Below are 27,315 nucleotides of genomic sequence, written 5' to 3'. Positions count from 1 at the left end.
TGACGTGCTGCGGCAAAACGCGTTCACTGGTCACTACCCGGAACATGCATTTTCCTGCGCATCGGCTCAAACACAAAAGGCGTCTTATGCCCGCCTCGAGGTCCCTTGGCCTCTGGCGCCACAGCTTCGGACCTTAACTTCTCGAAATCCACCTCCCTCGCCATCGCATTCAAGAAAGCCACAGCCTACACACGACAGAGTCAGCAGCCACTCCCGCGCCGACCAAACAACATATAAGGGATACGTTACTCACAGGCTTAGCATGCCACCTCCCACCCCCAAACTCAAACCAACTCAGATGCCCGCCCCCACCAGTCGCACAGATCACCGTATAAGGATTCTGCCGGATCTCCTCATAAGGCACCGCCTCGTCACAAGCAATAGGATCATCCTCCGCATGCAAAGCCAGAACCGGGATTCTAATCGCCAACACCGAATCAGCAGAACTCGCATCCCTGTAATACGCGCCCTCAGTCGGATACCCCCAAGTCGCACATTGGACCTCGCGGTCGAATTCGTGGAGAAATTTCGCTTTTTGGATCCGCGATTCCGAGATGGAGGTATTCTGCAGGATCTGGGCGCGGTGGGTGGAGAAGAGGGCGAGCATGCTGCGGCCCATGGTTTTGCTGTAGATTTCTCTACCTACCCAGGTGCGTTGCAGGGAGATGGAGGAGACTTCGAGTTTCCAAGGGTTGGATACGATCAAGGCGGCGGAGAGGAGACAGGAGGAGCCTTCTTCTGCAATGTACTAGAGAGGGGAGAAGGGCAATGTTCAGCTTTTGGTAATGTAGACTCATTGCGTGTATTGTAGATACTACATACATTCGTCAAAATGTTCGCTCCGAGCGAATAGCCTACACCGAATAATGCTCTTTTCGGCCACGTCTTTCGACACCATTTCACGACTTGTCGAACATCCCATGTCGCCCTCGCATTGTAGAGGGCGGACGTCGTTATCTTGCTTCCAGCACAACCACGACTGTTCACGACAAGACATTCCCATTCCCCGCCACTCAGACCAGGAATAGAGCCCTCGGGCAGTGTTTGTGAGATGAGGGGTGCTAGGACGTGTCGGAGGTAGACTTCGTAGGAGCCGCCTGAGAGACCGTGGAGGGTGATGAGCAGGGGCTTTGTGTCCTCGGATGGTAAGGCTTCGAATTCATTATCGGTGAAGTATGTCGTACGGGGAGGCAATTTCGTGTGCCCCACGCCCACGGGATCTTCGCGGAGCCCCGAGGCCTCTGGGCCTCCGTCTTCGGCTTGCTTTCTGGCTTGAAGACTCGCGGGTGGCGCGACGACGAGATCTACGGTGAAGTGGCCCTTGAAGTTTGGGTCTTCGGCGGAGAACGTACGGCGTTTGTAGTGCACGGGTGGACCGTCGAATTTTACCGCTGTCCAGGCTGTTTGGAGGTGGCCGTTGAAGAGGAAGGGGTTTAAGTTACATGGCGGTGTTATGTCCTTGCAGAGTTCGGGAAATGCTCGCGCTGGGCCGGACTTGGTTGTGAGGACTAGGGGGTCGAGTGAGTGGGTGAATTTGGTTGTGCAGGCTCCGGGGTAGTAGGTAAGGAGGGAGGACATGGTTTTCCGGTCCTGGTGATGGTGGCCAGAAGTGTCCGAGATTTCCTGATTGATTCCTGTATGCTTTCTCGGTCGTTGGTATGTGGTTAGCAGTACTTCAGTGCTATAGAAGATGCTTTGATATGCATCGCTGGATGGGCAAGGAAATATCTGTTCTTACGTCCGTAGAGAAGAGAGAGTGGCATGATTGACGCTTGGGAGTGAAACTAGCTGTATATTAAGGTCTGACGGCGGTAGATTTCATCCCGCCGCCACTTCGCTTTGACACGTCCACCTACAGCACAAACCAAACGACAGCTCTTTCTCGATTCATATCTTAAGCTTTGCACGAGAATAGTGAACAGGGCATAATCGTCAACGTGAAAGGTAGCCTGTAGTACCGAAGTACAATAACATGCAAGCGACATGACTTCTCGCGCTCGCGGCCCCTTCGAGGAGTCCGATGTTGACTCTGTCGCATCAAACACTACAGAAGGCAGCGACGAGCTCGAGATCTATAATGTGGACCGCGTGCTAGCGGAGAAGGTCGACGATGAAGATGGCAAGCTGAAATATCTACTGAAGTGGACCGGCTATGGCGATCACCGCTCGACATGGGAGCCGAGAGAAAATGTCCAAAGCGGGAATATACTGATCGATTGGAAGCAGAGAAAACTCAAGATTCAACAGGGTGAAGAACAGCCTTTCGACCTGGAGGCGTGGGAGGATGAGTGTCAAAGCCTTTACGACCAGAGCCTGGAAAGGAGGCGGCGGCGCAAGCAAAAGCGGAGGCGGCGAGGCATGACTGTGTCATCGACTGAAGATGAGTACGACGCTGAGGAGCGGACCGAGGACGATGGTGTTCGAAAACGTGATTCGAGGATCGACAGTGACGATGTAGAGGTTATCGCTGGGGTTGGCCAGCAATGGGGTAAACGTATCAAGGCCTCTCCTATCAAGCGCAAAGGCACCGCTCAGAAGCTAGCAACTAGGAGAAGAGCCTCTACATCTTCTTCGTCCGAAGCGGAAGAGGATAACACTCAGGCAGACTCAGATTTCAACTCACTCTTTGACGCGGGTTCGCAACCAATATACCCCGACCTCGACACGTTACCGAGAAAGGTTTCAACCGTGCAGAAGGCCCCGAAACCAGCGCCCAGCAAAGTCCCGGCTTCCAGGACGAATACGAGTGCACCATTGTCCAACAAAACTCAACTGGCAAGGAGACTTGTCCCTGTGAATAGTGCCATGGCCACTGCAAAACGCTCCAAGGGTGTGTTTGCCAATTTTAACAAAGTTGGACCTGCGAAGACAAGGCAGCAGCGCGCTCCGATGGACGGTGCTAGCACAAGCGATCCCAAAGCACCGCATCTGTTCAAGAAATTGGGCCATCGATCCAGATATCAGAGACACGATCGAGAAAGAGCGCCAGACTTCAATGCTTTGACAATCATCGATCCGAGGACTGGCAGACCTGAGCCTCCAACAGCCGTATCGTCCGTTCCCGACACAGCCTCGACCAACAATACGAACCCGTACGCTCGCGGCGAGTCTAGGCCAGAGCGGTCACGCAGTGCTACACCTCCTCGTGTAGGAGCCAGTCAGATTTCCTCGGTGTTTCCATCGACCCACAGACGATTCAGGACTTGCGTGCACTGGCTAGAGAATCGGTGTAGATCGAAGGCCGAGGACTGCTCCTACGCTCATTACTATATCACAGAAGAATCCAAAGCCGCACAGGCACCTTCCAACGACGTGGACATGGGACCGCCTCCACCACCACCACTACCAGCTATGCCACCGGCGCCAACACAACAATGGGAGTTTCAGGGTAAATGGACTTCCAAATTCGAGACATCATGCTATTACTGGCTGAAAGAGGGATGTACCAAGCCGGACTCTGTATGCGAGTTTGCACATCGTATCACTGGCGTGTTACCGAATGCTGCTAGGCGCGATGCAAACCTGCCTGGTCAGCTGAAGGAGTGGAAGACCAAAATTTGTCCAGATTGGAGGCAAGGAAGATGCCTGCTTCTGGAGTCCCACTGCAAATTCGCTCATCGAGAGACGGAGTCTCAGCAAGAGCCATCGGAACAACTGATCCGGTCTTACCCACTAGGTATGAAGACCATGACATGTCACTTCTGGCTGCATGGGGGCTGTGTCAAGTCCGAAGCCGCATGTGAATTTGCTCATCATGACACGGGTCAGTACAAAGATCCTAGGGTACTGCCGGTCAGGGAAAGTGAACATGCTTCATTTGCTCCACCGCCGCCACCACCACCTCCACCTCTTCGAGATACAAATCGTGAGCAAGAACTTCTACGAACACTACCACGTAGTGAGATCACTTGTTACTTCTGGAGCATCGGAACCTGTAGGAGGGCCGACCACCAGTGTAGCTACGCTCATTGGGATACTGGTGTTGTGGCTCTGCCGCCACCTGGATTCGTTAAGCGCGATTCTATGCCCGGTCCACCCACCAGGACTCAATCTTTCAACGACGCTACGATGGACCATGGTTCGACAAGTATACTGCCGGATCTGATTGCGAGGATGGAGCCGGCACAGTCCGACACGACGACGTACCGTGGTGTGCTTCAAGTCAGTACTTCTGGATACATCAGACACAATATCGACGCGGACATCAGTGTATCTGGTCGAGCTCAATTCGAGCAGCTTTTCTACCCAGTGGCCAAAGGCATTCACTTCATGCCCGATTGCATGGTCACTCAAAGTGATGTACAGGCGTGGCTGTCGGATCTGGTCGCTCAAGGTATGAGCTGGCCGGCGGGCACCATACAGCCAGTTGAAGGTTCGCGGCAGGTGGCAGACAAGCTTGCTGAGGTTGGGAGGCTGCACGCGGCTGCTTTCGCTTCACTCCAAGACTCCTTCACGTTGCTTGTGTACCCTGCCGACTCCGATCTCTGGCGCTTCATCGAGCCTTCGAATGCTCCACCATCGGCTTCTGCGCCTCTACGATTCCGACTGCTGCCGCCTTTGACAGGAGTCGAGATGCCACCGAACAAGTCCCAGAATTTTCAGCTCCCAATCATCCCTGATACTGTCAAAGATCGAGCGTCAGTAGCTGCGACCATGTACGTGCTAGGCTTTGACCCTGAGATCGTTCTCCTGCCCGAGAAAGACAAAGAGAATCGCATTTTTCTAGCATGGCCCGAGAGCCGTGCAGAAGAGATGCAGTTCCTGATTCGCCTTTTCCAAGACCTCAAATGTAAAGTCTACCATTCTGGTGCGGCTGGAAGCTGGGACTACGTTCGCAAGAACCACCGATCCTTTGCGCTGATCGTGCATCCCGACACACCGTTCTGGGCACTTCCTGGCCTGTACGCATTGCTGCAATCAGGCAGTGCTTTTAGAGTATTCTGTGTAGGCCCGCAGCTCGACTTTGATGCTGGAGACATGGTGCCGAAGTACACTCTCAAGCGCCTCTTCCCTAACGGCAAGGCTACACTGCTGACGGACAGTCTGTTTACCGATCGCCCGGAGAGAGCGACCGAGCTCATTCGTCAATTCCTTGTCGAATCGAATAACAAGCCGGAGGGCGGTCGCAACGACAAGATTGTGACCAGGCCGGGTGTCAAGCAATGGTTGTTCGAGCTTTTGGAGCATCACACCAGACCTGATGATACTGTTGACGCCTGCTGGATCGATCTGTACAGTGCTGTAAACGAGCTCTGTCCGCCCGAAGATGAAGATCTTGAGGAGCCGTCGACCCCTCTGCCAGAATCATACCTTGTATCTATACCAGCGAGACAGATGCCGACTTTCATGGGACTCACGAACACAGACTCGGAGGCAGCGGCGGATCTGCTGGTACAGTGGTTCGCGGGGTGGGCTGTAGAAAATGCTCCCAACTTCCGCCGATTTGTCGTCTGTCATGAGTCGCAGAAGACGGAGGTTGTTGTGGATGGGAATGGGAGGTCGAGTGTTCAAGTTGTCGTTGATCCCGAAGGATGGGCAAACAAGTATAGGCATGTTGGTGTACTGCGGCTGGAAGATATCCTACCGAAGAAGGGCAGGAAATAGTGGTGGTGGACTGGCAAGCTGCGCGTCGTGTCTAATCTACTTGCGCGAGACAGTCTGCCAGATAGGTAGTCTCAATGATCTTGTTTCTCGTTCATAATAGAAGCTCTGCGACATAGGCTTTATACGAGGAGTCGAAGACTCGACTTAACTCACTTCACTTTTTGACAGAGATGCTGTGAAGACTACAAGATGGAGTAGAACCCCATGTCAATATCGTAGTAGACCAATGACGATCTGATAAGCGCGGGAATATGGGCTTCCTCGAACTTCGCGTCGAGAAGAATGATTGAACAGCTACATATTTCACGGCCGAACTCACAGACTCTGCTGCCTTCATTATCCTCTCCTTCAGATACACTGATATAGCTGTATCGCATACTGACTCTGTGAAAAGGGTAAGGAGCAAATCGCCCAGTATGGCGGCGACAGAAGATGCGGTTGCGCTGAAGAACAAAGGTACGGCACGTGCTCTCAGTAATATATGGTTATGTCCTGATGTATGGCAACAGGAAACGATGCTTTCAAGAGCAAAGACTGGCCGACAGCGATAGAGTTCTACACAAAGGCGATCGAGTTGAACGACAAAGAGCCTTCTTTCTACACCAACCGAGCACAAGCGAATATCAAACTCGAGGCATATGGCTACGCAATCGCCGATGCATCCAAGGCGATAGACATTGACAGCTCGTTCGTCAAGGCATTCTACAGAAGGGCGGTAGCCAACACGGCGATACTGAAGCATGGCGATGCGATTCACGACTGGAAGATGGTGGTGCGGAAGAATCCTGCAGACAAGGTTGCCAAGGCACAGTATGAGGCATGTCAGAAGATGGTGAAGCGCGATGCTTTCCTCAAAGCCATCGAGGTGGCGGATGCACCATCTGCGGCAATTGGTCTGGATCTGGAAAGCATGGTGGTAGAGGATTCCTACGACGGTGCACAATTGAAGGACTCCACAATGACCCAAGGATTCATCGATGACATGATTACCCGCTTCAAGAACGGCAAGAAGCTCCACCGGAAGTATGTCTTCCAGATAATCCTGGCGGTCAAAGATCTCGTCTACAACGAACCAACTATGGTCGAAACCCAAGTTGCATCAAACCACAAACTCACAGTCTGCGGGGACACACATGGCCAGTACTTCGACCTGCTCGAGATCTTCCGGCTCAACGGCTTCCCCTCTGACACCCACGGCTACCTCTTCAACGGCGACTTCGTAGATCGCGGCAGCTGGTCGACGGAAATCGCACTCCTGCTTTACGCGTACAAAATGCTCCACCCTACCAACTTCTTCCTCAACCGCGGCAACCACGAGACAGATGATATGAACCGCATGTACGGCTTCGAAGGCGAATGCAAAGCCAAGTACAACGAGCGGGTCTTCAAACTCTTCTCCGAGTCCTTCTCTGCCCTACCCCTCGCTACGCTCATCGGCGACAAGTTCTTGACATTACACGGCGGACTCTTCTCGGATGATGCGGTGATGTTGGACGATATTCGTGCCTTGAATCGCCATAAACAGCGCCAACCTGGACAATCAGGTCTGATGATGGAGATGCTCTGGACAGATCCTCAAACAGCTCCTGGTCGAGGTCCGTCAAAACGCGGCGTAGGGATGCAATTCGGGCCGGACGTCACGAAGCGATTCTGTGAGAAGAATGGTCTGGAAGCTATCATTCGCAGTCATGAGGTCAGGATGGAAGGATATGAGGTTGAGCACGATGGGCGATGTATCACCGTTTTCTCAGCGCCCAAGTACTGCGATTCGACGGAGAACAAGGGCGCGTACATCAACATCGAATCGGATCTCAAGCTGGATTTCCACAAGTTTGATGCAGTGCCGCATCCGGACATCAAGCCTATGGTAAGTTTCACGATTTGATCTCTACTGCTGCGAAATGCTAATATTTTCAACAGGCGTACGCAAATAATGGTATGATGTCGATGATGGGTATGTAAGGGCAAACGAACAATGCTTTCATCGGATAAAGGATGTGGTGGAGATTGTGCTATGTATCACATGTACAGCTCGCATTTCCCTGGTGTATGGACAGGGGTAGGGACTTCTTGCATAGCGCCGGCGAAAGATAAGGGAAGGGTAGTAGCATGGAGTTTGGAAAGGGCCTAGAGTGAAGACTCGCATTACTATGCATGGTCAAGATCAAGCACCCTACCACTGTCCGAATTGGAGGTAGTGCTGCATACAGCCAGATCAGAAACTTCCTTGCAAGCATTGTAGGCAGTGAGTAATTTCATGCCGAGTCGTTCAGCGTAGCTACTCCTATCGTACACAGACATCAAATCGGCTATTGACGATGATTACCTCCATTTCCAGGTCGGTCGAACGTCGACTGCCGATACCTGTCCATAGTTTGTAGGCTGTATCTAGGGCTGGTAGTCAGCACTACGCAGGAAGATTGCATATCGCTCCACTTACACCTCATAATCAGCAGGTGTCTTTACAACATGCCGACCCTGCTCATGCCGATGCTCGTGAACGTCCAAACTCGACAGAGGGGAATTGTCTGTCTCCGTCTCAGCAAAACTGAGATCGCCCTTCGAGCTTTTACCGGCCGCTCCTCTGCCAAAGTCGCTTCTTCCCATGGTCTCATAGTCCTCTGCGCCACTGACTCGATGGATACTGCTCGCATCGAGCCTTCTGACACTCTGCCGAGATTCAATACGTTGACGGGATCCATGCATAGATCGCTGGAGGGTTTGACTGAGGTATTTGCGGAACAATACTCGTAAGGCGGGTGCGGAAGCGCACATGAGACCCAGTTGCAACTCCAGATGCGCCCAGACGAAGACGTCGAAGATCATCCAGCTGACATCTGAGTTGTGGCCGACCTCTGCGGAAAGGGTTAGCGATCTGGTTTAAGCTTGCTGCTGTGATACTGACCGTAGAGATAATATGTCCGGACACCGCTCGCTGCGACCACGACGAGGCCGAGGGAGAATACGATAAGTAGAGCAAACTTCTGTCGCTTAGGCAGACTGATAGACCAGACCATGGTCGAGGGTAGAATGACCGAGTACAAATCACTAAAAGCTGCAGCAATGCCTGCCAACAAGTTGATGACTGTGGTATCAACACACGTGTAGTGGCGAGTGTACGTTGGGTCGAAGGCTTTCCAGTATGCATCCGTTGGCGAGCAGTTGAAGATCAGTGTCAGGATGAAGGCCACGCTATAAGCGGCGGTGAATGTGATCGCGAAGATCACGGCGACCTTCCATCGTCTTTTGTAGGTACCGTCAACGATGTGTCGGTAGAAAAGTAATACCGAGATTTTTGTGAAGCCGCCGCTGATGAGGAAGGCCAGCTCAGCAAGCCATGTCATCTCTGCAATACCCTCGTACTTGGTGAGAGGGACGTCCCATGCGTGGCGGCCGACATCGTAATTGAAGTCGCCTATGAGGATGACGACGAGGAACATGACTCCACCGAGCCATCCTGCGAACAGCAATAAGTCGTCGAGCCCTAGATGCTGCGTTCCTAGCTGTGCTGTTGCGCGGAGCCAGAATCGTGTAGCTACCATCAGAGAGCCAACAGCGAAAAGAGTGATCGCATACCCAGGCATCCAGGTTCGTTCCACAGGGTCGACAAGGTTTGGCTTGGGCCTGCAACATTCTTAGCATTTTCGGTATTTCAGCAGGTCCACTGGCTGTGTACCATGCTGCGATATCCTCAGGACTGATGTTAATGATGTTGCCCGGCATCACGGCAAGCCGTATTCAGGTCCTCCACCGAAAGAAACAGGATAGTGAAGGAGAAACAAATTGACAAAAGCTGTAGACAAGATCCGCTGCACAGCGGAGTAGTCAGTGATGATGTCTATAGGCTATGAAGCCAGCCGAACAGGCCCAAACAGTATCCTGGCATCACCTTTCCTCATGAAGTTCATGATTGTCGTGGACAAGCGCTGTGTACGTGCTGAGTGCTTGAACAAGCAGTCCCTGAAGACTAGCGTCAAGCTGGTCAACACCCGGTCAAACTGCATCTGACAAGGCCCACTATTGAGAGTTGCCGTGGAGGCATTCGGCAGTTGGGCCCGAGGAGTGAGTTTCTCTGTTCACGCTCGCGTGACCATCGAAGACCAGTATACATTCTTTGCCTACTGGAAGCCCGTTACAGGCCTTTCTCCGTTTGAAGGCGTCAACATGTTTCGGTGTACGAACGTCCTCGATCAAGACGCCATCGTATCTCCGGTCCTAAGTTGTTAGACGTCTGCATATGGAACAAAGGCCGTCTCAAATGCGCTCTCCAACCTCACCACTTCTCTGTTAGCGTGAAGGTCGTTCCTCGTCTGACTCGCACGCGCCATGCTAGCCGCGGTAGGCATCCCCTTGACCCGCACGGCATCGTCGGAGCTGCTGCTTTCTTAGTGCTATACGGTACTCTTTCCTCTGACGGCTTTGTGGAAGACGTCAAGTCGATCGACGGCTTGCGCATTAGCCATCACTGCTGCGGCGCTAGATGCTGTATACGACTGACTTCCGCGGTCTACGTCGCTTGCTGTAATGTAGGTAGCGATCGGCCTGTTCGATTTTAGAGATCGTCGAATTGGCACCGCTTATGGTCGCCTGCTTCGCTTACGATAGGACTTTTCTGCGCCTTCGCTTATCATGTGTAGCGTGGTCGCTGGAAACTCGCAAATGCTAGGCGCGACGTTGCTGCGCGTAGAAGGAGAGGTTGAAGATCCACTTGTACCTGCATGATCCGGCAGTGTCGATCCGAATTAACAGCTTTGGGCCCCATAATTAGGAAGTTGTGGTACGTCTTTGATAGAGAAGGATAGGTGTGTATAATATCCCTGAACAATTGTACCAAGGCTGGTTGCTTTGATTCTTTTAAACAGTATTCTTTGCGTTTCGTATACATGTAGCATATAGCAAAAGTTGCACAGTGAAGATGTTGGTGGCCAATGAGAAAAGTCCTGGGATATGAAGGCTAGTAAACCTTAATAATATCTTCCGCTTCCACCACAATTATTCATCCTTCGACGTCAGCACACCCAAATCATTCCATCATCAGGGCCATCACAATACACAAGCCAATAGCCCGTAAGTGCCGACGGAGTTCATAGACACGTCGCCACGACAGCATGGCTCTCCGCGCACTGCGCGCCTGCATGGTGTGCTCAATCGTGCAGCCACAATCGAAATTCAGTCGCGAGGGCTGTCCCAACTGTGAAGAGTTCCTCGAGCTACGCGGTAATCAAGACAGTATCGGCGAGGCAACTAGCCAGGTATTCGAGGGTCTCATCACGCTCTCCGATCCACTAGGAAGCTGGGTGGCGAAATGGCAGAGACTACAGGATTATGTTCCTGGTACCTACGCGATCAAGGTGGTTGGTGTGGTATGTATTAAAGGAATACAAAGAGGCACGATGAATTGTGACCGGCAAGCTGACTGTGGTACAGCTACCGGATGACTATGTCTCTGCAGCGGAGAACGCTGGCGTGAAGTATATCCCGTATGTATATTGAGGCGTGGAGGTTCGCAGACGGTAGTGCTAATGCGAGATTAGACGTGACGGTAGCAATATCGAAGACGAGGCATGAACGATGAGCATCATTTAGTACAGCGTTATAGCGAAGGCGTTGGGACTGCTTTGTGGTATCTAGCAACCCTTTGTGAACAGCTGGTTGGGTATCACCGATGCGGAGAGAGTTATCAGGATAGACATGATGCAACAGAGAAGGGTCCTACCAGCTTCTTTTATTCATATGATTTACAATGCCCCACCCTCATCGACATCTTCTTCTTCACAACACAGCGACAAGCACGCTCGCTAAAGCTACAGCAGGAACTAATTACAGCTTCGCCCTGAGCACCACGCTCAAATCCCGACTCCTACTCTACGGACTCTCCCCTGCCTTCTCCTCATCCTTCTCGACATCACTCGTGTCCTGGGACTGGCTACTGTGTCCTCTTTCAGTCTCTATCTCTTGTGTAGCATACGATTGCACCTTGCTGCTCCCATTTGGCACATGGAACCTGAGATGGATCTCTGCCACTGCGAACAGAACCAAGATCATGATCTCTGGCACGAATTCGAAGCAGTAGAAAGCTGCCTTGTTGTCGTACCAAGCCGGATCATTCATAGGCCGAGGGGCTTGCCAAGTGGTCCCACATCTGAATCCAGCGATGAGCAGTGCGAGCGCGCACGAGATCCCACAGATGATGATCTTCATCCTCATCTCGCCTTTGCCGAAGTGCTCAGCTTTGGGCGACTCATTGAGCAGCAAGCTCGTGATGAGCATGGCGGGAGCCAGCGCCGTGAAAACGGTGAATACCGTAAGACCAGCTAACAAAACATCTCTCGCTGCATGAAGGAGCGACGGCTTGAGCGTATAGCTGCTCACCACCACCATACTGATCACCAAACAGATTGCAATTCCCATCATCCAGTAAAAGGCCACACAAACATAATGTAGCGCTCGGTTCCATCCCAATTCTGGCTGTCTGGCGCGAAAGATCCGTAAGGCGAAGATGAAGTTGATGATATAGATCAACAAGATTCCCGCATTGACAAAGATATTAGCAGCAATGGCGACAGAAACATTGTGTGGTCGTGTGGCCCAGACGATTCGGAGAATGAAGGTCAGCACTCGACACATGCAGAAGCCAAAAAGGACCCAGTTGATCAGGAACTTGTGCTTTCGCCGGCGATTCAGCTGGAATGTGGCCTGGTTGAGTATCGCAAAGGCAAGGTAAAAAACCATAAGGATGGCGGAGATGGGAACGTCGACCTTGGCGGTTGGTAGGCCTCCCACGCCCGCGCTGTGGGAAGGATAGGGCGGCTGATATGGCGTCAGTGAGTGGGCGGCATTCGAGATGGAATGATAAGGGATGACTTACGCCTTGTGGGTGTGCTAAACTCTGTGACATCGTGTTGTCTGTGAATCTGTTGCGCCGCGGTTGTTCAGGGTTGGTGCGCTTCAGTCGTCAGGTCGTAGGTGCCGCTGAATTTTGCTAATGGGATGTCGAGCTCACTGCAAGTCGATTGTGATGGAGTCGGGTGGATGATTCCAAAGGTACGGAGCAGTGGTGCCACCACGTCCATCTTATTGTTCAAGCGCATGGTCGCCATCTGTCCGATCGGACAACGGAGTGCGTTCTCATCCAGTCTGCGAAACTACGTAGGCCCGACGGCGTTGGTGGAATGTTTGTAATAGCCAATGATCGCGCTGTGTTCTCGGAGCAATCCGGCTCCGCGTCCGAGAAGTCGTCCGTTCCGAAAGGTCACTTCAGATCGATGGACTTTCATTCTTGCCAGAGCGACTCATGAGGTCAGTTCGTAAGCCGATGAAAAGCGCGTTCCTATCATACTCGTGGTACTACACATGTCCCATCAGCAACCTCATAAGTTCTCCAAGCCGCAGCAGCACATTCACACGGTTCGCATCACTGGCAAGCTGTAGCGTTTCGTCCGTCCGGCCTCGCTCACGATAGTGGCAAGGCGTCCGAAATCGACCCACTCATCACCAAAGAGGTATGAACCCGCTTAGTGTTACTTCTGCTGCCGCACGGAAAGGCACTCGTAGCTGCATCGACTGTAAGTTTCGCGTATGAACTGGCGTTGCAGCGTACACTGATCTTGTACAGGCAGACAGCGTAAGGTCAAGTGCATCTGGCCAGATGCTGCTGCAAAGACTTGCAAAAGCTGTCTCGAGCGCCGACAACCTTGCGTTCCACAGCGTGTGGTCCCTCGAGATACTCGTGTCAATCGTGTGACATCGAGACATCGTATCGCTCAACTGGAGCAGAATGTTTCTACATTGTGGAACCTCGTGCAGAAGCTCGAGGCTCGAGCAGGTAATTCTGACAGCAACCGCTTGATGTCCATGCCTGTGAACCGTGCCGGGTCACATCTTCTCCAGACTGCAGATGAGGACGACAATACAGACTCGGATGCATCGGAAACATCTCCAGCCAACGCTCCCACACATCTGAGACAGCTCTTCGATGATGGCCCTCTGGATTATGCGGAAGTGCAATCTCCATGGATGACAGGCCAGCACAGTAGTCGGATTGAGCATCGTAAGGAGCGAGCAAGGACTCTATTACGACGTCTTTTGCCACCAAGAGAGAAAGTGGCCTCAATCGCGGCTAACTCCGGGCCATGGCTGAACATAATAAGAGACATGCTGTTCACACCTTATGGCGTGGAGTCTACAGCCACGATTGTTTCTCGCTGGGATAAGGTTCAGGATCCCGATGTGAGCCCAATAGAACTTGCCATGCTACTCATTACGTTAGCGACTACTATTCAGCAAATGCCGGCAGAGACAGTGACCCAGATCTTCTCAAGTCTGGAGGCTGGTTACGACTTCAGTCAGAAAGTGTCAGACGTGGTCTCGACGGCCATAGTCAACGATGATGTCCTCGCTGCATCACTAGAAGGTTTGGAGGTTTGCTGCTGGTGGCTCCGCCTGTGAGTAGTAGCTAGCCATCCTGGCTGATTGCCTCTGCTGACTCCCGTCTAGTCAACTGCTGACATCAGACGAGAAGACTTATCTTGTCCTTCGTAGAGTCATTGCTTTAGGGGAGATGCTTGGCCTGCCCAAAGTTGCAAATGGTATCAGCGCATACGAAGCTAGAAAGTCCGTGCTCCGATCAGATCTAACGCCTGCACAACATCGTCAAGCCGGTGGAGTCGCCTTGTGGACAGCCATATGTGCAGCCGATCGACTCGCCTCGTTGCTTTTCAATTTCCCTCTCGGGACGGGTCACTACCAATTTTTGCATTGTGATCCGTATCAGGACGGCCAGGTTGATCCACAAACATATCTGTGTAGACTGGCCGACATTGCTACTGGCGTACAGGCCATCGACAATCTCAGTGCCCAAGGCGCATCTCCATCTGAGATGTGCGACAAGGCCCTTCACGTCGATCAACAATTACGCAAGTTGTACGGGTCCGTACCGAGAACGTGGTGGGAGGCCTTGCCCGACAGAGCTTCTCCCGATGGCTTCCTACAGCACTTTCACAATTATGTCATTGTGCGAGCACATATGCAGCTGGCTTTGAAGAACGATGCTGGGACTCAATTTGCTTATAGCGAGCTGATATGTATGGAGGCATGTCGTGAGCTGGCACGACTATATACTATCGTGCGCCGGATGCTGCCTAGTGGCTTCTTTGCCTCGCGTGTCCTCGATCTGCAAGCTCTGACTGCAGCTATTGTACTGCTCAAGAAGCAGCATCAAGCTCCACTATCAGCGTCTGCCGCTAGCCAAGAGACGACTGCCATGCTTATTGATCGTTTACTCGAAGCCATGGACCTAGGAGCTAGTTTTCCGGGAGGAAAGATAGCACAGCAAGGAGCTCACGCCATTCGAGCCATTGCCGCACTTCTTAGTGACAAGCATTCTACCGAGGATAGGTCCCTCACGCTTAGAGTACCGCTGCTTGGTAGGATTGACGTCCATCGTAAAGCGCCGCAACCTGTCCAGCCTGCACAAGAGCAGGTGATGCAGCCCAGCCAATACTGGCCCTCCCTAGCGCCTAATCCATCGGCGAATGAGGCAGGGATCAACGTCAATGGCCAAGCATTTGTACAGGAGATCGACCCGATGGCCTGGTCCTTGGAGATATCTGAGCTTCCTCCTTTCTTCTCTGATGATGCCTATGGCCAAGATCCCTGGTTCTCGTTTGGCATACCAAATGTTGGGATAGAGGGGCTCGGAGGCAGCTAGCCGGGTGACTATCTTAAGTGTTCGCAGCCATTGTTACACAAGTTCTTTCATCGGACCCACTCACTTGCCTCAATCGGTTTAGGTAGCAAACGCTGATGAGATTCTCAAACGATCCATCAGCTTCCATGGGTTCGTTATCAGAACATCAAGACACCAACCACTTCCTATGCACCACATTTTTCCTAGCTCGACAGTCGCACAACGATGGCTTCAGCAGAGATGGCCACCATTGTGCTCGATCTCACGTCAGAGATGCCAAGGGTCAATGATGGGCGCTACACCAGGCTAGTGAACGAGTTGAGTGCTGGCCTGGGACCTGAAGACGAAGCCGGCGGGATGGTGATCGCGTTAGTGGTGCGAAACACAAACGTAATCTCCGGTAACGATGTGGTTGCCAAATTTGAGACGGCGGTTAAGGCTTGGAGTACCGCCTGTGAAGGTGTCAATACATCCTGGAATCGCCTTTTCGCCTTCTCACAGACATACAGAAACGCCGGAGTGAAGGAGTTGGCCAAACGCCTGCCCACTGCTCTTAAGAGTGAGCGTCTGCAAGTCCAAGGTCAGATCGAGGAACATCGATTCAAGCTGGCCCGCCGGCTGGAGCGTGCACGAGCTCGCCGAAGTCACGCTTCTAATCCATCTGCTGCACGCACTTTAGCAGAGCCTCAGGGCCAGGCAACTAGGTCGCACCATGAGATCCCGCTTCAGAAGACTTCCAAGACATGGACTCGGGAGGAGCAGAAGAAGACGGCTGACAATCAGTCTACGAAGACTACAAGCACCATCCCACCTTCCGGACCCAAAGCTCCAGTTCTACCAGGTGAGAAGACTTGCTTCTTCTACTGCGGCCATGGGGGTTGCAGGAAGACGCCTACAACATGCAAATTCCTGCACGAGATGACAGATCCACTGGTCATTGCAAATCCACCGCCTCAGTACGAACATCCTAGCGAAGACTGCGGTATCCGTGCATGCCCTGTCATGATAACTCGTCGACAGATCCAAGCCCGAGAACCAACCACACCAGGCGCGAGGTCCGCACTCCGTCAGAGTTTGCCCTACCGACTCGAGGATGGCATCGCTGCCTCACCGCCCCTGATCCTTGCCCTGCTGCGTACAACCCACCCACAGCTCAGCCTGGCAATGCCGACTTCTAAGCCCTGATCCGCCAGATTACGGCCGATTATTCCAAAAATCAGCCATCGACGGGCTCAAGTACCACCTCTCGTACCGCCACTAAGGCAACCTCCGACAAGTACGCTCCCAGCAGCAACAACAGCAAGCGCAACCGGGATCATCACGTCGAACCAAAATCCGTTAAGCGTCAACGGTCAAACAACGACAGCCCCACGACACCCTTTAACCGTCTCGTGTGCTATCGCTGCCGTCGCGAGGATGATGGCAACGCTCACTGCATCCACCGTCAGCGTATCGGCTTCAAGTGCGGATACTAAGCCTGTGAGGATGGTGACTCGTGCGTGACTGCTACCTGTACGCTCATGCATCCCAATCAGTTTCGTCATTTGAACGCCAAGCGTGGGAGGTACCGTGTTCGGGACGACAGCTCCTCTCGCAATTAGCGACAAGCACGGCCAGCGCGAATGTTGTGCGGCTTAAGTTCGGGGAGAGCTCGAGGGAATAGGAGGATCTGGATTCAGGAATTAGGTCAATGCACTAATGCTGAGCAACACAAAGTATGTCTAATGGTTAGTATGGTCTATGGCACATCGATGATGAGATACTTTATCGAGTCCGGGTCCTGTATCTAGCTATACAGATCTAGAACTTCGGCTGAGCAGCAGGACTCAAGGTCGGTTTCTTCCCCGGCGCAGTCTTGATCCCCTGCGCCACTCCACTCGAAAACGAGTTCCAAGTATCCGGATGATTCCGCCTCGCCTCCTCCATTACCCGTAAAAAGTCCTCCCGCAACTTCTTGACATCCTTGTATTTCACTTCCTTATCCGCTCCCACGTCCCAGTACAACTCTTCTGCTTCGAACTGCACATTCCTCAAATTATCTCTACTCTGTCGTAGACGATTCGGTAGCCCATTTCCCTTCATCAATGCCAGTGCGCCCGCTACAACCGTGCTGACGGCGCCCAGACAGGCGACGGCGATATGCGTATCTGTCCTCGCCAAGCCTCCCAACACAATAAAAACTGCGCTCAAGAACAGTTGTAAGATTAGGAGGCTATAGGTTAGTATGTCAAACGTCCTGTACATCGTGTTCGTGTAGTTCAGCCTCTCGCATATCCTCCCATATAAGCCATGCTTAATTGTCAAATCTCGTGGATTCTGTTGCTTGGATATTGGTGCTTTCATTCCAATAAGTTCGTAGAAGTTGGCAGGCGTTAAGGGCGTGAGGTCGTCCTCCAGCCGGTCAGCGGCAAGGTCTATGTCGTCGACCTTTGGTGCCGTGAAGACGGATTTCTTGGCCGAAGCCGGAGTTTGAGGTGCTGGGCCGCCATTGGGTCGACGGGTTATGGCTGGACTTTGAGCGGTGTTGCTGTTTGTGTTGCCTTGTGGTTGCGGCTGGCTCTGGCCTTGGGACTGTGTCCGCAGCTGTAGTTGTGATGGTTGGTGCTGGAGCTGATGTTGAGGAGTTGGTGGTTGTGAAGTCTGCTTGAGTGCGTGCTGGGATCGTGTCGGGTGCTGAGAGCAGATGGGTCAGCATGTGCATGCCATCGTCCACAAGTCATGCTTTCTACCAGTATGATCGAACTGTCGCCGGGACTCAATGCCCTCTCGAAGTCCTTATCACCATAGTCATGCTCTTTGATACCATGGTCACCCTTCTCTACATCGCTTGGCTCTTTATATATACTTGCCCTCCACGAGCGGACCGAATTAGCTAGGTCTTTGGGCAACTCATGCATATTCGTCCAGTGGGCCACAAGTCATGGTATGCATCTGCGAGATGACGGCCAAGCACGAGTACAGGGGAGTCATGATCATCTGCTATACTCGAAGGATCCACGGCGAAAAGGCCACTATCTTCAGCCTTTACTACTACAACAAAGGCTGACACCCACGCCGCCTCACGTTCCCGCCCGATTCGTCCCAAGGCTGTCGTCATGGCGATCGGTACAATAGAGCTTGGACCACACGGTATAGCTCACCATAATGCGTCAGCCCTATACGGAGACGAATTGCTTCACTCTTCTACGTTACGTGACCCAAGGCATCAACGACGAGAGACCTTGCGCTGCTGTCCTCCGTGTGTGGCCTGATACTGAAGTAATCAGGCCTCCTGCTCGAAGTACGTAGAGGTACGTGAGCTGACCGGAGTTACCAATTATCGAAAGCGTAAATACGTGTTCTGCCCGCCATTGCTGCAGCTCAAGGTTAACGGTGAAGATGACCGTATAAGTATCAGGCCAACCCAAGAAGCTTCTTATGACTACACTTATCAACCACCACCAACACATCCCAGATATCCATACCACCAAGATCATTCACAATGGCCTTCCCACCAGCAAAGAAACCCACTAGCCTCCTAGGATTCCACCGCATCCTCTCACCCACCGCCGGCGTCCGCGTATCACCATTATGTCTAGGCGCCATGAACTTCGGCGAAGCCTGGAAGTCCTTCTTAGGCGAATGTAGCAAGGAGACCTCTTTTGCCATGCTAGATTACTTCTACGAACAAGGCGGCAACTTCATTGACACAGCCAATAACTACCAAGGCGAGGAGAGTGAAACTTGGATCGGCGAGTGGATGGCATCTAAGGGGAATCGCGATGAGATGGTCATCGCCACCAAGTTCACGACTGGCTTTCGACCACAAGCTGCACCGGAGAAGCTGAAGACGAACTTTCAGGGCAATCACGCCAAATCCTTGCGAGTGTCGCTGGAGCATAGTCTGAAGAAATTACAGTCGAGTTATGTGGATTTGCTTTACTTACACTGGTGGGACTTCACTACTTCTGTTCCGGAGCTAATGAATAGTCTGCATCATCTTGTGGCGAGTGGTAAGGTGCTGTACCTGGGTATAAGTGACACACCAGCATGGCAGGTAGTAAAGTGCAACGAATGTAAGGGTCGAACACCTTTCGATACTAAGCAATAGCTAACATCATTTCCTAGACGCTCGCCACCACGGCCTCACCCAATTCTCTGTCTATCAAGGCCACTGGTCTTGCGCTTTCCGTGATTTCGAGCGCGAGATCATTCCCATGTGTGAGGCTGAAAACATGGGCATCGCGCCATGGGGTGCCCTAGGCCGTGGCATGCTCAAGTCCTCGACCGAGTACAACGCCGAGGATCGTGATGGCCGGAAGATGGGACCCCAGAACCCGAAGTACGAACGTATGGCTGTCAAACTCCAGGAATTGGCGGACAAGAAGAATACGCTTGTAACGAGTATAGCTTTGGCGTACGTTATGCACAAGGCTCCTTACGTCTTCCCAATCGTGGGAGGTAGGAAAGTGGAGCATTTGAAGGGCAATATCGAGGCCCTGGCCATAGAGTTGACCACCGAGGAAATCGACGAGATTGATGATTCGGAGGAATTTGATGTCGGGTTCCCGATGAGTTTCTTGTACGGGTTCGGCGGGAAGACTTATAGGACTAGGTATACCGCGCAGGATTTGGGCCTCATCGCGGCAAATGGATATATCGAGACGCATCCCAAGCAGATGGTGAGTGGAAGACTTATCCCCATTACGCCTTCCATGTCGCTGACGTTGCCTCATAGCCTATTCCACCCGGCACTGGTGCCAAACGTCATGGTCTCGAAGGACAGTAGGCACGCCGAGGTGTCTGCGAATTGCGCATGGAGCCATATGGGTGTGCCGGGTCAGCTGTTACTTACAAAGCCTACTATTAGCTCCTCTTCAAGATCCGCTGCAGTAATGTAGGCGTTCCCGCTTGTAGAGTCAACGTCAACAACATATTGCCGGACCTTTTGTAACACAGGCCTCAAGCTTGGCGTGGAGAACGGAACGCCGAGTCCACACCAGTGACTGTGATTGTGAAGAATCGTCGACCTTCCGAGCCACAGCAGAACCTTCTGACGCCATCTCTGCACTTCTTCGTAAGGTTTGTGTAGGTTTAGCAAACAGTTGCATCATCATCGAGCCCTCCCAGGCAGGTAGACTGCGATGGTCAAGCTGCAGCGGCATACGATGGATCATGTACGACACGTGAACGATCTTATTCGAGCCCTCCATCCTCAGCGCGAGCGCTCCGATGTAGTGCCGTCCGACAGCAATAGGAATAGGCTTGGTCGTAACCTCGACGCCTGTCTTGGAGCGGTTGATCTGGTCCTCGTCTCCAGGATAGCTCTCTATCGCAACCAGCTGAGGTCTGCCATCAGAAATTGCCGAGAGCTGAGCATGGAGCGTTGCCGAACTCCAACAGAAGCGGGAGTCATCGACGTGCCGAGCAATCAAAAGGTTGCGTCCGCTGCTGTTGATGCGGAACCCGTCGTGCTTTCCAAAGCTGTTGCTGTCGAATAACAGTATCCTTGCGTGAGTTCCGCGTTCATGAAGTCGTAAGTAGCCCCGACTCGGGTCAAGTGCGTCCTTGGCGTGGTAACGTGCCAAAGCAAGAAACACGCTCCTTTCCTCTGCCACTCTGGCTGCTTTAAGGTCTGCAAGCACATTGCTCCTACTGGTGGCGGAGCCACGCTTCGAGTTGGTAGGTTGCTGTGAAGCAGCAGATCGCATTGCGACGTTGAGACCTATGTTCATGCCGTCTTCCCAGCATTTCAGCTGCAGGATCAACCTACCATCAGCTGCCTCAAAGATGGGAAACGAACAATGCGGTCCTCGGTTATCCAAGTTGAACATCCCACGGTCAATCTCATAATGTGATCTCCCTAGCTGGACTACATTCGAGCTACTGGCAAAGTCCGCCTGAGAGTCCGCAAGTAGACGACCAGGCGACTTATCAACGTTGCTGTCGGGTTGCCAGGCAAGTATCGAATCGTTATCGAATCGTCGCCAATATACTTGATGATGTCCTCTTGAAGTCGTATGAACGCATTGTGCCTTTCGCCATACAGTATGGGCATAGATATCCCCAGCAGACCCAGTAGACTATATTCCCGATCCTCAACGCGCGTGGTCGTACGACTGGCGGCCCACGACATTCTTTGGGCGATGGAGTACCTATGAAGATTGACGGATCCTTTTAAAGCTTCGACAGCAACTCTAGTCTTGGCTGCGATAGCTACCGCCGCCTGCTCAGCCGTGCCAATGAGATTCCAGGCTTCGCCGTAGAAGCGTACCTCTGGAGGAGCAATCATTTCTTGTAGCGTCCTGTATATATTAGTGTATACATCAAGCCTATCGACCATGGCGCATCTACCATCCGCGCGTGAACCAGTCGCTGTCGAGAAACAATTCCAGGTGGTGGTCTGGTTGGATTGTACTCATGGACCGGCCGGCCAACTCGGGACATGTTGGACCGATGTCCCAAAGATATACGTAGCCTGACAGGAACGGTCAGACTGCACCAGCTATGTGCCGCGGGTAGATATGACTTACAGTATGTAGCGGATGAGTACCAGTAGTACACTGAATCAATTGCCTCGCTCAGCTCAGCACTGTTCCTCCGGTCAATACAGCAAGTATCAATCCAGAAGTATTCGATACCATCTTTGGCCGCTTGAGTAGAAGCGTAGTTCAACTTCTTCCAGCCCTGCCTAGAAGCTAGCGATGGTTGGTGCTGGTTCGCAATGTCGTCGAACAAAACGTCTTTGCCCTCGGCATACCACCTATGCGACAAGATAGCGTAGGTGACCTTTTCGGGCTCCAAGAAGTCGTGAAAAGCATAGCCGTCCTGGGTGAGTCGAAGCAATCTCATTGTGAAGTCCCAGGCATACTCTGACGGTCTTGTTCAAAGCGAATTGGCCCTATCGGGAGATATCGTATCGGAAAACATGTGTGTGATAGCGTACACTTCGAGATAACAGGCGATCGTGTGGCCATGGAGATTTCAAGCGATGTAGACGTGAGGTGAGGTGAGGTGAGGTGGGAGCCTGGGGCCGGGGCAGCTGCAGCAATCCAAGGAAGGCGCGAGCCGGAAAGCTACAGCCACAACGCCTCGAAATGATTGTATCAGGTGATGCCGAGTATGGGCTAAGATGGCATGTTGTGAGGTACTGGATCTCGACCCGGATCTATCAAACGACATCAGAAAACATCTGTACCTGGCCACTGTATCGCCCAGTATGATCTATACGCCTTATCAACCAACCCACACACTCCAGCAAAAGCGCCAACGCTACCAGTACCACAACCTAATGCTTAGCAGTAACAGCCTCCCCCGTAGCCTTCTCCACCATCTCCTTCGCCACATCGCCAAGCGCAACCATACACACCGTCTGCCACACCCCCAGACCAATGCGAGGCGCAACACCGCGGTACAGACCCTTGATACCGTTCTGTCCGTAAATGTAGCGGAAAGTATTGCCCACAGTCATCTTCTTGGGACGGTTGGGATCCTCTTTCTTACTCTGCATTTCCACGCGCACGACTTCGATGGGCTGGTTCCAAGCTGATAGACCACCACCGATAGCTGAAGCGAGGATTTTCTCGGGGACGGAGAGTTTCTGGCTGCTGTCGTTTTTGCCGGTCATGTTGCGGATGCCATTTTCGCTGACTCGTATATTAGCATTGACATTTGTCTCTCGCGTGGTGTTTGGCTGTACTCACGCAACTCTGCTCAGCCCGAATCGCGAACCCCAGTTCGTCACCTGCCTAACAGCCACAGCATTCACACCCTTATTGATACCAGCAATACCCTCTCGTCGGTAGATATCCATAAACGTAGCCATGGTGCCAGGAACCTTCCCACCGGTAGATGCTGCTCGATGCTTCGTCATCTCCACCGTCTTCATGCACGTACAGAATCCCATGGTCGCGTACGCCTGAGCCAGACCGCCGGTCATACCACCAAGGATTCCGCTAGTGAAGTTGTTGGCGCCGAAGTTCTTGGCGTAGTATTCGGCTTCGGAGGCGACGAAGAGGAGGACGGCGCCTTTGGTGGAGGCTTCGATCCAGGCCCAGGGGATGAGACCTTGGTAGACTGGTGTAGTATGACATGTCAGCACTTCTCACACGCAATCCAACCGGCTTATTGTTCTGTGATTTGTGACATACATCCCAAAACACCACCTCGTCCCCAGATCCTCGAAACCGCACCCGCCATACCATCCTGCCTATTAGCAGCCATAGTCGTCTTCATAACCTCCAACGGCTGTCCCAGCGTCGTGACCTCGAACATGTTCAGCCCAGCGCCTAGCAGCAAGTTGGAGAACTTGACGGGCTTCTTCTCGAGCTTCGTGGACTTGTTCGTAAGGCCGACGCCTGGGTTGCCTGTTGCGGACATGCTTGGATTGGTTGTGGGAGGGTTTTATGGCCGGACCGAGGCGAGAGGTGGCTTCTTTGCCTATGAGAGGATGTGTATAGACAATGGTTGGTGTGTAGTAAATAGTTTCGGGACTTTGTGGTTTGGTGGTTGCGGTGTAAGCTCCTGATAGTGAGTCAGGAGGATTCCACGAATTCGGTGATTGCTTCTGGCGAATGCGGCTCAACAGCTGCGTACAACACCAGCAGTATCACGAGCAAGACGACAATTGTGCAGTCTAGAGTGAAGCATTCGCGAAGTCTACAGTGAACAAAGTACAAACAACTACGAACTGCAAACCCCCGATAGATCCATCCTATCCTCATACTGCTACCTCATCAGCTCTCTCCAACCAAATTATCATCCCGGTCCGTGCTTCAAATCGCTTTCTGGTGAGAAGCAGTTGGCATCTCCGAAGCAGCTTACATTTTGAGCTCTAACCATTTCGGGTGGGCATGGATGGACTTCTAACTTTAGGCCTTGACACGAGACTTCCGAGCCGCAGGGCATGCTATATTATATGGGCCCCAGCGGAGCGCGGATGAGGCTCAACCATCTTCCGTGCTTCCATTGACCGTTTGGAAGGAAGTCCGATGGTCAAAAATATGGTTCGATGGGGTCGACACGCGTGTGAACGGAGTGGTGCCGCTATTCCGTAGGCGAACATGGCACGAGTGATATCGCAGAATGTAGATGACTTTCATGATCATCAGAGAGTAGGACGTGAGCAGAGGAACATACGAAGACCGACCGTATCGTCCAAAAGTCGCTGTGGTTTTACTACTACAACATACGAAATAATGTCTACACCACTTCATCCTCCTGCCACAGGGCTGCCCAAACCATTACAAACACATTCAAGAATCGCTCTTCGTTGCGCCTGCAGTCGGAAGTCCATGGCCCTTCCACCTCATCTGCACTTTCGGCTTTTGCTTCGGCTGTTTGTGCGGTGACATGTCTTCCCTGCCACCTCCATCGCCTCCCAGCAAGTCAAGCGCACGCTGTATCAATCGTACATCTGCAGTATGCGAAGCTCGTTGCACGAGCGTCTTGCTCGCTTCTTCCACCCCGCCATCTTCCTTCTGCTGTTGTGGTAACTCGTCCGAGCGTATTCAGAGCTTAGCGCCAACCAACTTAGCATAAGCCTCCGTGGAGAAGGACTTGGGTCGCTCGATCGGTGCACCAACGGCTCGATCAATGATGAGCTGAGGAAGTACACCGAGCGCACGCGAAACACCGAAGAGAACGGTGTAAAAATTCTGCTCAGTCAGGCCGTAGTACTGGAGCAGGACACCCGAGTGCGCGTCAACGTTGGGGTAAGGGTTCTTGGTCTTGCCGTGCTCGGTCAAGACACCAGGGGCGATCTTGTAGACTTGCGACACGAGCTTGAACATGGCGTCGTCGGGAAGGTGCTTGAGAGCGAACTCGCGCTGGGAGACGTAACGTGGGTCGGTCTTGCGGAGCACGGCGTGGCCGTAACCTGGTACAACACGGCCGGACTTGAGGGTGTCCCACAGGTACTTCTTGATGTTCTCGTCGCTGAGGTCGGAGCCGACAGTATTCTTCATCTCCTGCAGCCAGCGGAGCACTTCCTGGTTGGCGAGGCCGTGGAGAGGACCGGCGAGACCGTTCAGGCCGGCGGCGAGGGAGAGATATGGAGAAGAGAGAGCAGAGCCGACCAAGTGAGTGGTGTGGGCCGAGACGTTACCGCCCTCGTGGTCAGAGTGGATGGTGAGGTACAGACGCATCAGCTCAACAAAGTCGGTGTTTTCCGCAAAGCCAAGCTGGTTGGCCAAGTTGTACCCGTAATCCTTGTCCTTTTGCACAGCCGGGACCTTGCCGTCCTTGAAGACATTGCGGTAGATGCGGGCGGCGATGGTAGGAAGCTTGGCAATCAAGTCCATGCTGTCCTCGAAAGTGTGCTCCCAGTACTCCGCCTTCTTCATGCCCTTCTCGTAAGCCTTGGCAAAGGCAGACTCGTGCTCGAGAGCAGTAACGGCAAGCGAGAACTGAGCCATTGGGTGCAAGTCGTTCGGGCAGCGGTCGATGAGCTCTGTGACGAAGGATGGGACGTCGCTGCGGGCAGCCCACTCGGCGGAGAGAGCGCGGACTTGCTCCTCAGTTGGCACCTCGCCGGTCAAGAGCAGCCAGAAGAGACCTTCTGGGAGAGGCTCCTGGCCACCTGGTGCCTTGGGAAGGAGCTCCTGGCATTCTGGGATGGTCTTGCCGCGGAAGCGGATACCCTCCTCAGAGTCCAAGACTGAGCCCTCCCATACGAGCGACTTGATGCCGCGGGCACCGCCGTAGACCTGGTCAAGGGTGACCTCGCCGACGACCTTGTTGCCGTACTCCTTCTTCAGCTTCTTGATCTGCTCGATCTTCTCTGGGAGGCTGGCGGCGAAGGTCTCTTTGAGGGACTGATGAGGAAGATGGTGTTAGCAGCTCGTCCAGTGTTGTTGGTAGAAGCTATGCATACCTTGTTGGCGGTAGCATATGTCCTCGCCGTCCTGAAGGCGGTGTTTTGTGTCCAGCTAGCAGAGGTAGGTTGCGTAGCCATGGCGCGACGCAGCGCTGTGCGAGAGAATGTTGACAACGCCATTCTTCAGCAGATGTCGGTGTTTATGTTGACAGGAGGTGTGGATGAAGATAAGGGAGCTGCAGACGATGGAGCACTTGTCCGAAGGGGTATGTCCCGATGAGGCTGTGGGTAAGCAAGAGATGATGGGTTTCGGGTTGGTGCTGAGCGTTGCGTAGAACCAAAAAAGATAATCGCGAGAGCTCCGGATGGTCTGTGCACGTCACTTGCGCTGGATGGGGTTGCTGATTGGGATCAGGAGACGGTCTATATTCGGCCTTTTACGGAGAGCATCGTGGATGGCATTGCATCTCTTCCGAGATATCACGATATGCTGAGCATGCTTACATTCACCTACGTTTGTGTTTATGTAAGTTGTTCACTCGTTTTACTATATCAATTGATTGTTGGTGAATCTGTCACTTGAGCCGCCTGCAGCTCCGAAAGTCAGCTGCACGTGCTTTTCGCCGCGGACTCCCGTCTTCCGTGCCGCTCTCCGCTCTCCGCTCTCCGCCACAAGACATATTTGCATCGTCGCGAGCAAGGACTTCTCCTCCTCTCAACATCCACAACGTGCGCCAGAAAGTGTCAGCCGCGACACATGTCCTCCAGGCCCCTTTAATCTCTTCCGCCACCCTAACAAGCACGAGCGACGCTTTGAGACTGTCGTACTTGCCTGAACGAGTTTGCGCGTGTCTTACATCGAGGAGCTGCAAACGTAACGTCTAGGAGTTACCGCTGAGGCAACCAATTGTGGTTTGCTTCACTACAAGTCACCTCAGACTGTCGTTGAGGATACCACTGGACGTCTTCGCATTTCTTGCTCCCGGACTCGTAACGCTTCAATCTTGGTGCAGAAGCATAGTCGCGGACATCCGATCACATCCACCACGCTTCAAGAATCTTCCAAGGCCTCACTGGACGCGTAGCATACTCACCACGAGTTTTTGTCATAGCCTGCCAATCCGCAGCGTAGTCTGTCACTCCAGGTCATAGATTGCAGTGTGGCTCACCTTGTGCGTAGTCTCCTGAAGAAGTCTTCGTCTGCGCGCTTAGACACGGCGGTTGCCGC

At 52.8% G+C, this 27,315-nt stretch overlaps 13 protein-coding genes across 13 annotated transcripts; 6 read left to right on the top strand and 7 right to left on the bottom strand.

Annotated features, from left to right (window-relative positions):
* Nucleotides 1-23: 23 nt before the first annotated feature.
* Nucleotides 24-1,578, bottom strand: LTS14_005701 (uncharacterized protein; the record flags this gene model as incomplete). The annotated part of the gene is made up of 3 exons (XM_064838399.1): nucleotides 24-185; nucleotides 254-748; nucleotides 823-1,578. 3 exons carry the CDS (start codon nucleotides 1,576-1,578, stop codon nucleotides 24-26), a joined length of 1,413 nt encoding a protein of 470 aa, XP_064693853.1.
* Nucleotides 1,579-1,983: 405 nt separating this feature from the next.
* On the top strand, nucleotides 1,984-5,604 carry LTS14_005700 (uncharacterized protein; the record flags this gene model as incomplete). The annotated part of the gene is made up of 1 exon (XM_064838398.1): nucleotides 1,984-5,604. The coding sequence occupies one exon, from the start codon at nucleotides 1,984-1,986 to the stop codon at nucleotides 5,602-5,604; it is 3,621 nt and encodes a 1,206-aa protein (XP_064693852.1).
* Nucleotides 5,605-6,020: 416 nt separating this feature from the next.
* On the top strand, nucleotides 6,021-7,566 carry PPT1 (Palmitoyl-protein thioesterase 1; the record flags this gene model as incomplete). Its single annotated transcript, XM_064838397.1, has 3 exons — nucleotides 6,021-6,060; nucleotides 6,114-7,471; nucleotides 7,525-7,566. The coding sequence occupies 3 exons, from the start codon at nucleotides 6,021-6,023 to the stop codon at nucleotides 7,564-7,566; spliced, it is 1,440 nt and encodes a 479-aa protein (XP_064693851.1).
* Nucleotides 7,567-8,040: 474 nt separating this feature from the next.
* LTS14_005698 (uncharacterized protein) lies at nucleotides 8,041-9,188 on the bottom strand (the record flags this gene model as incomplete). Its single annotated transcript, XM_064838396.1, has 2 exons — nucleotides 8,041-8,459; nucleotides 8,510-9,188. The coding sequence occupies 2 exons, from the start codon at nucleotides 9,186-9,188 to the stop codon at nucleotides 8,041-8,043; spliced, it is 1,098 nt and encodes a 365-aa protein (XP_064693850.1).
* Nucleotides 9,189-10,712: 1,524 nt separating this feature from the next.
* Nucleotides 10,713-11,172, top strand: SPT4 (transcription elongation factor spt4; the record flags this gene model as incomplete). The annotated part of the gene is made up of 3 exons (XM_064838395.1): nucleotides 10,713-10,967; nucleotides 11,032-11,084; nucleotides 11,139-11,172. 3 exons carry the CDS (start codon nucleotides 10,713-10,715, stop codon nucleotides 11,170-11,172), a joined length of 342 nt encoding a protein of 113 aa, XP_064693849.1.
* A 297-nt stretch (nucleotides 11,173-11,469) lies between these two features.
* Nucleotides 11,470-12,502, bottom strand: LTS14_005696 (uncharacterized protein; the record flags this gene model as incomplete). Its single annotated transcript, XM_064838394.1, has 2 exons — nucleotides 11,470-12,414; nucleotides 12,473-12,502. 2 exons carry the CDS (start codon nucleotides 12,500-12,502, stop codon nucleotides 11,470-11,472), a joined length of 975 nt encoding a protein of 324 aa, XP_064693848.1.
* Nucleotides 12,503-13,108: 606 nt separating this feature from the next.
* On the top strand, nucleotides 13,109-15,313 carry LTS14_005695 (uncharacterized protein; the record flags this gene model as incomplete). Its single annotated transcript, XM_064838393.1, has 3 exons — nucleotides 13,109-13,169; nucleotides 13,220-14,048; nucleotides 14,101-15,313. The coding sequence occupies 3 exons, from the start codon at nucleotides 13,109-13,111 to the stop codon at nucleotides 15,311-15,313; spliced, it is 2,103 nt and encodes a 700-aa protein (XP_064693847.1).
* Nucleotides 15,314-15,517: 204 nt separating this feature from the next.
* Nucleotides 15,518-16,477, top strand: LTS14_005694 (uncharacterized protein; the record flags this gene model as incomplete). The annotated part of the gene is made up of 1 exon (XM_064838392.1): nucleotides 15,518-16,477. The coding sequence occupies one exon, from the start codon at nucleotides 15,518-15,520 to the stop codon at nucleotides 16,475-16,477; it is 960 nt and encodes a 319-aa protein (XP_064693846.1).
* Nucleotides 16,478-17,092: 615 nt separating this feature from the next.
* LTS14_005693 (uncharacterized protein) lies at nucleotides 17,093-18,189 on the bottom strand (the record flags this gene model as incomplete). The annotated part of the gene is made up of 2 exons (XM_064838391.1): nucleotides 17,093-17,965; nucleotides 18,022-18,189. 2 exons carry the CDS (start codon nucleotides 18,187-18,189, stop codon nucleotides 17,093-17,095), a joined length of 1,041 nt encoding a protein of 346 aa, XP_064693845.1.
* A 584-nt stretch (nucleotides 18,190-18,773) lies between these two features.
* LTS14_005692 (uncharacterized protein) lies at nucleotides 18,774-20,060 on the top strand (the record flags this gene model as incomplete). Its single annotated transcript, XM_064838390.1, has 3 exons — nucleotides 18,774-19,347; nucleotides 19,400-19,953; nucleotides 20,010-20,060. 3 exons carry the CDS (start codon nucleotides 18,774-18,776, stop codon nucleotides 20,058-20,060), a joined length of 1,179 nt encoding a protein of 392 aa, XP_064693844.1.
* Nucleotides 20,061-20,196: 136 nt separating this feature from the next.
* On the bottom strand, nucleotides 20,197-22,123 carry LTS14_005691 (uncharacterized protein; the record flags this gene model as incomplete). Its single annotated transcript, XM_064838389.1, has 4 exons — nucleotides 20,197-21,214; nucleotides 21,268-21,576; nucleotides 21,626-21,749; nucleotides 21,805-22,123. The coding sequence occupies 4 exons, from the start codon at nucleotides 22,121-22,123 to the stop codon at nucleotides 20,197-20,199; spliced, it is 1,770 nt and encodes a 589-aa protein (XP_064693843.1).
* A 436-nt stretch (nucleotides 22,124-22,559) lies between these two features.
* YHM2 (Mitochondrial DNA replication protein yhm2) lies at nucleotides 22,560-23,650 on the bottom strand (the record flags this gene model as incomplete). The annotated part of the gene is made up of 3 exons (XM_064838388.1): nucleotides 22,560-22,917; nucleotides 22,975-23,347; nucleotides 23,422-23,650. The coding sequence occupies 3 exons, from the start codon at nucleotides 23,648-23,650 to the stop codon at nucleotides 22,560-22,562; spliced, it is 960 nt and encodes a 319-aa protein (XP_064693842.1).
* Nucleotides 23,651-24,780: 1,130 nt separating this feature from the next.
* Nucleotides 24,781-26,225, bottom strand: CIT1 (citrate (Si)-synthase; the record flags this gene model as incomplete). The annotated part of the gene is made up of 2 exons (XM_064838387.1): nucleotides 24,781-26,085; nucleotides 26,145-26,225. The coding sequence occupies 2 exons, from the start codon at nucleotides 26,223-26,225 to the stop codon at nucleotides 24,781-24,783; spliced, it is 1,386 nt and encodes a 461-aa protein (XP_064693841.1).
* Between the last annotated feature and the right edge of the window lie 1,090 nt (nucleotides 26,226-27,315).

This window comes from Recurvomyces mirabilis, assembly GCF_035927965.1.
Source record: "Recurvomyces mirabilis strain CCFEE 5264 chromosome Unknown scaffold_14, whole genome shotgun sequence".
In the NCBI taxonomy this organism is placed as follows: Eukaryota; Fungi; Ascomycota; class Dothideomycetes; order Mycosphaerellales; family Teratosphaeriaceae; genus Recurvomyces; species Recurvomyces mirabilis.
The sequence above is the reverse complement of the archived record's forward strand: the minus strand, read 5'-3'. Positions and strand labels throughout refer to the sequence as shown.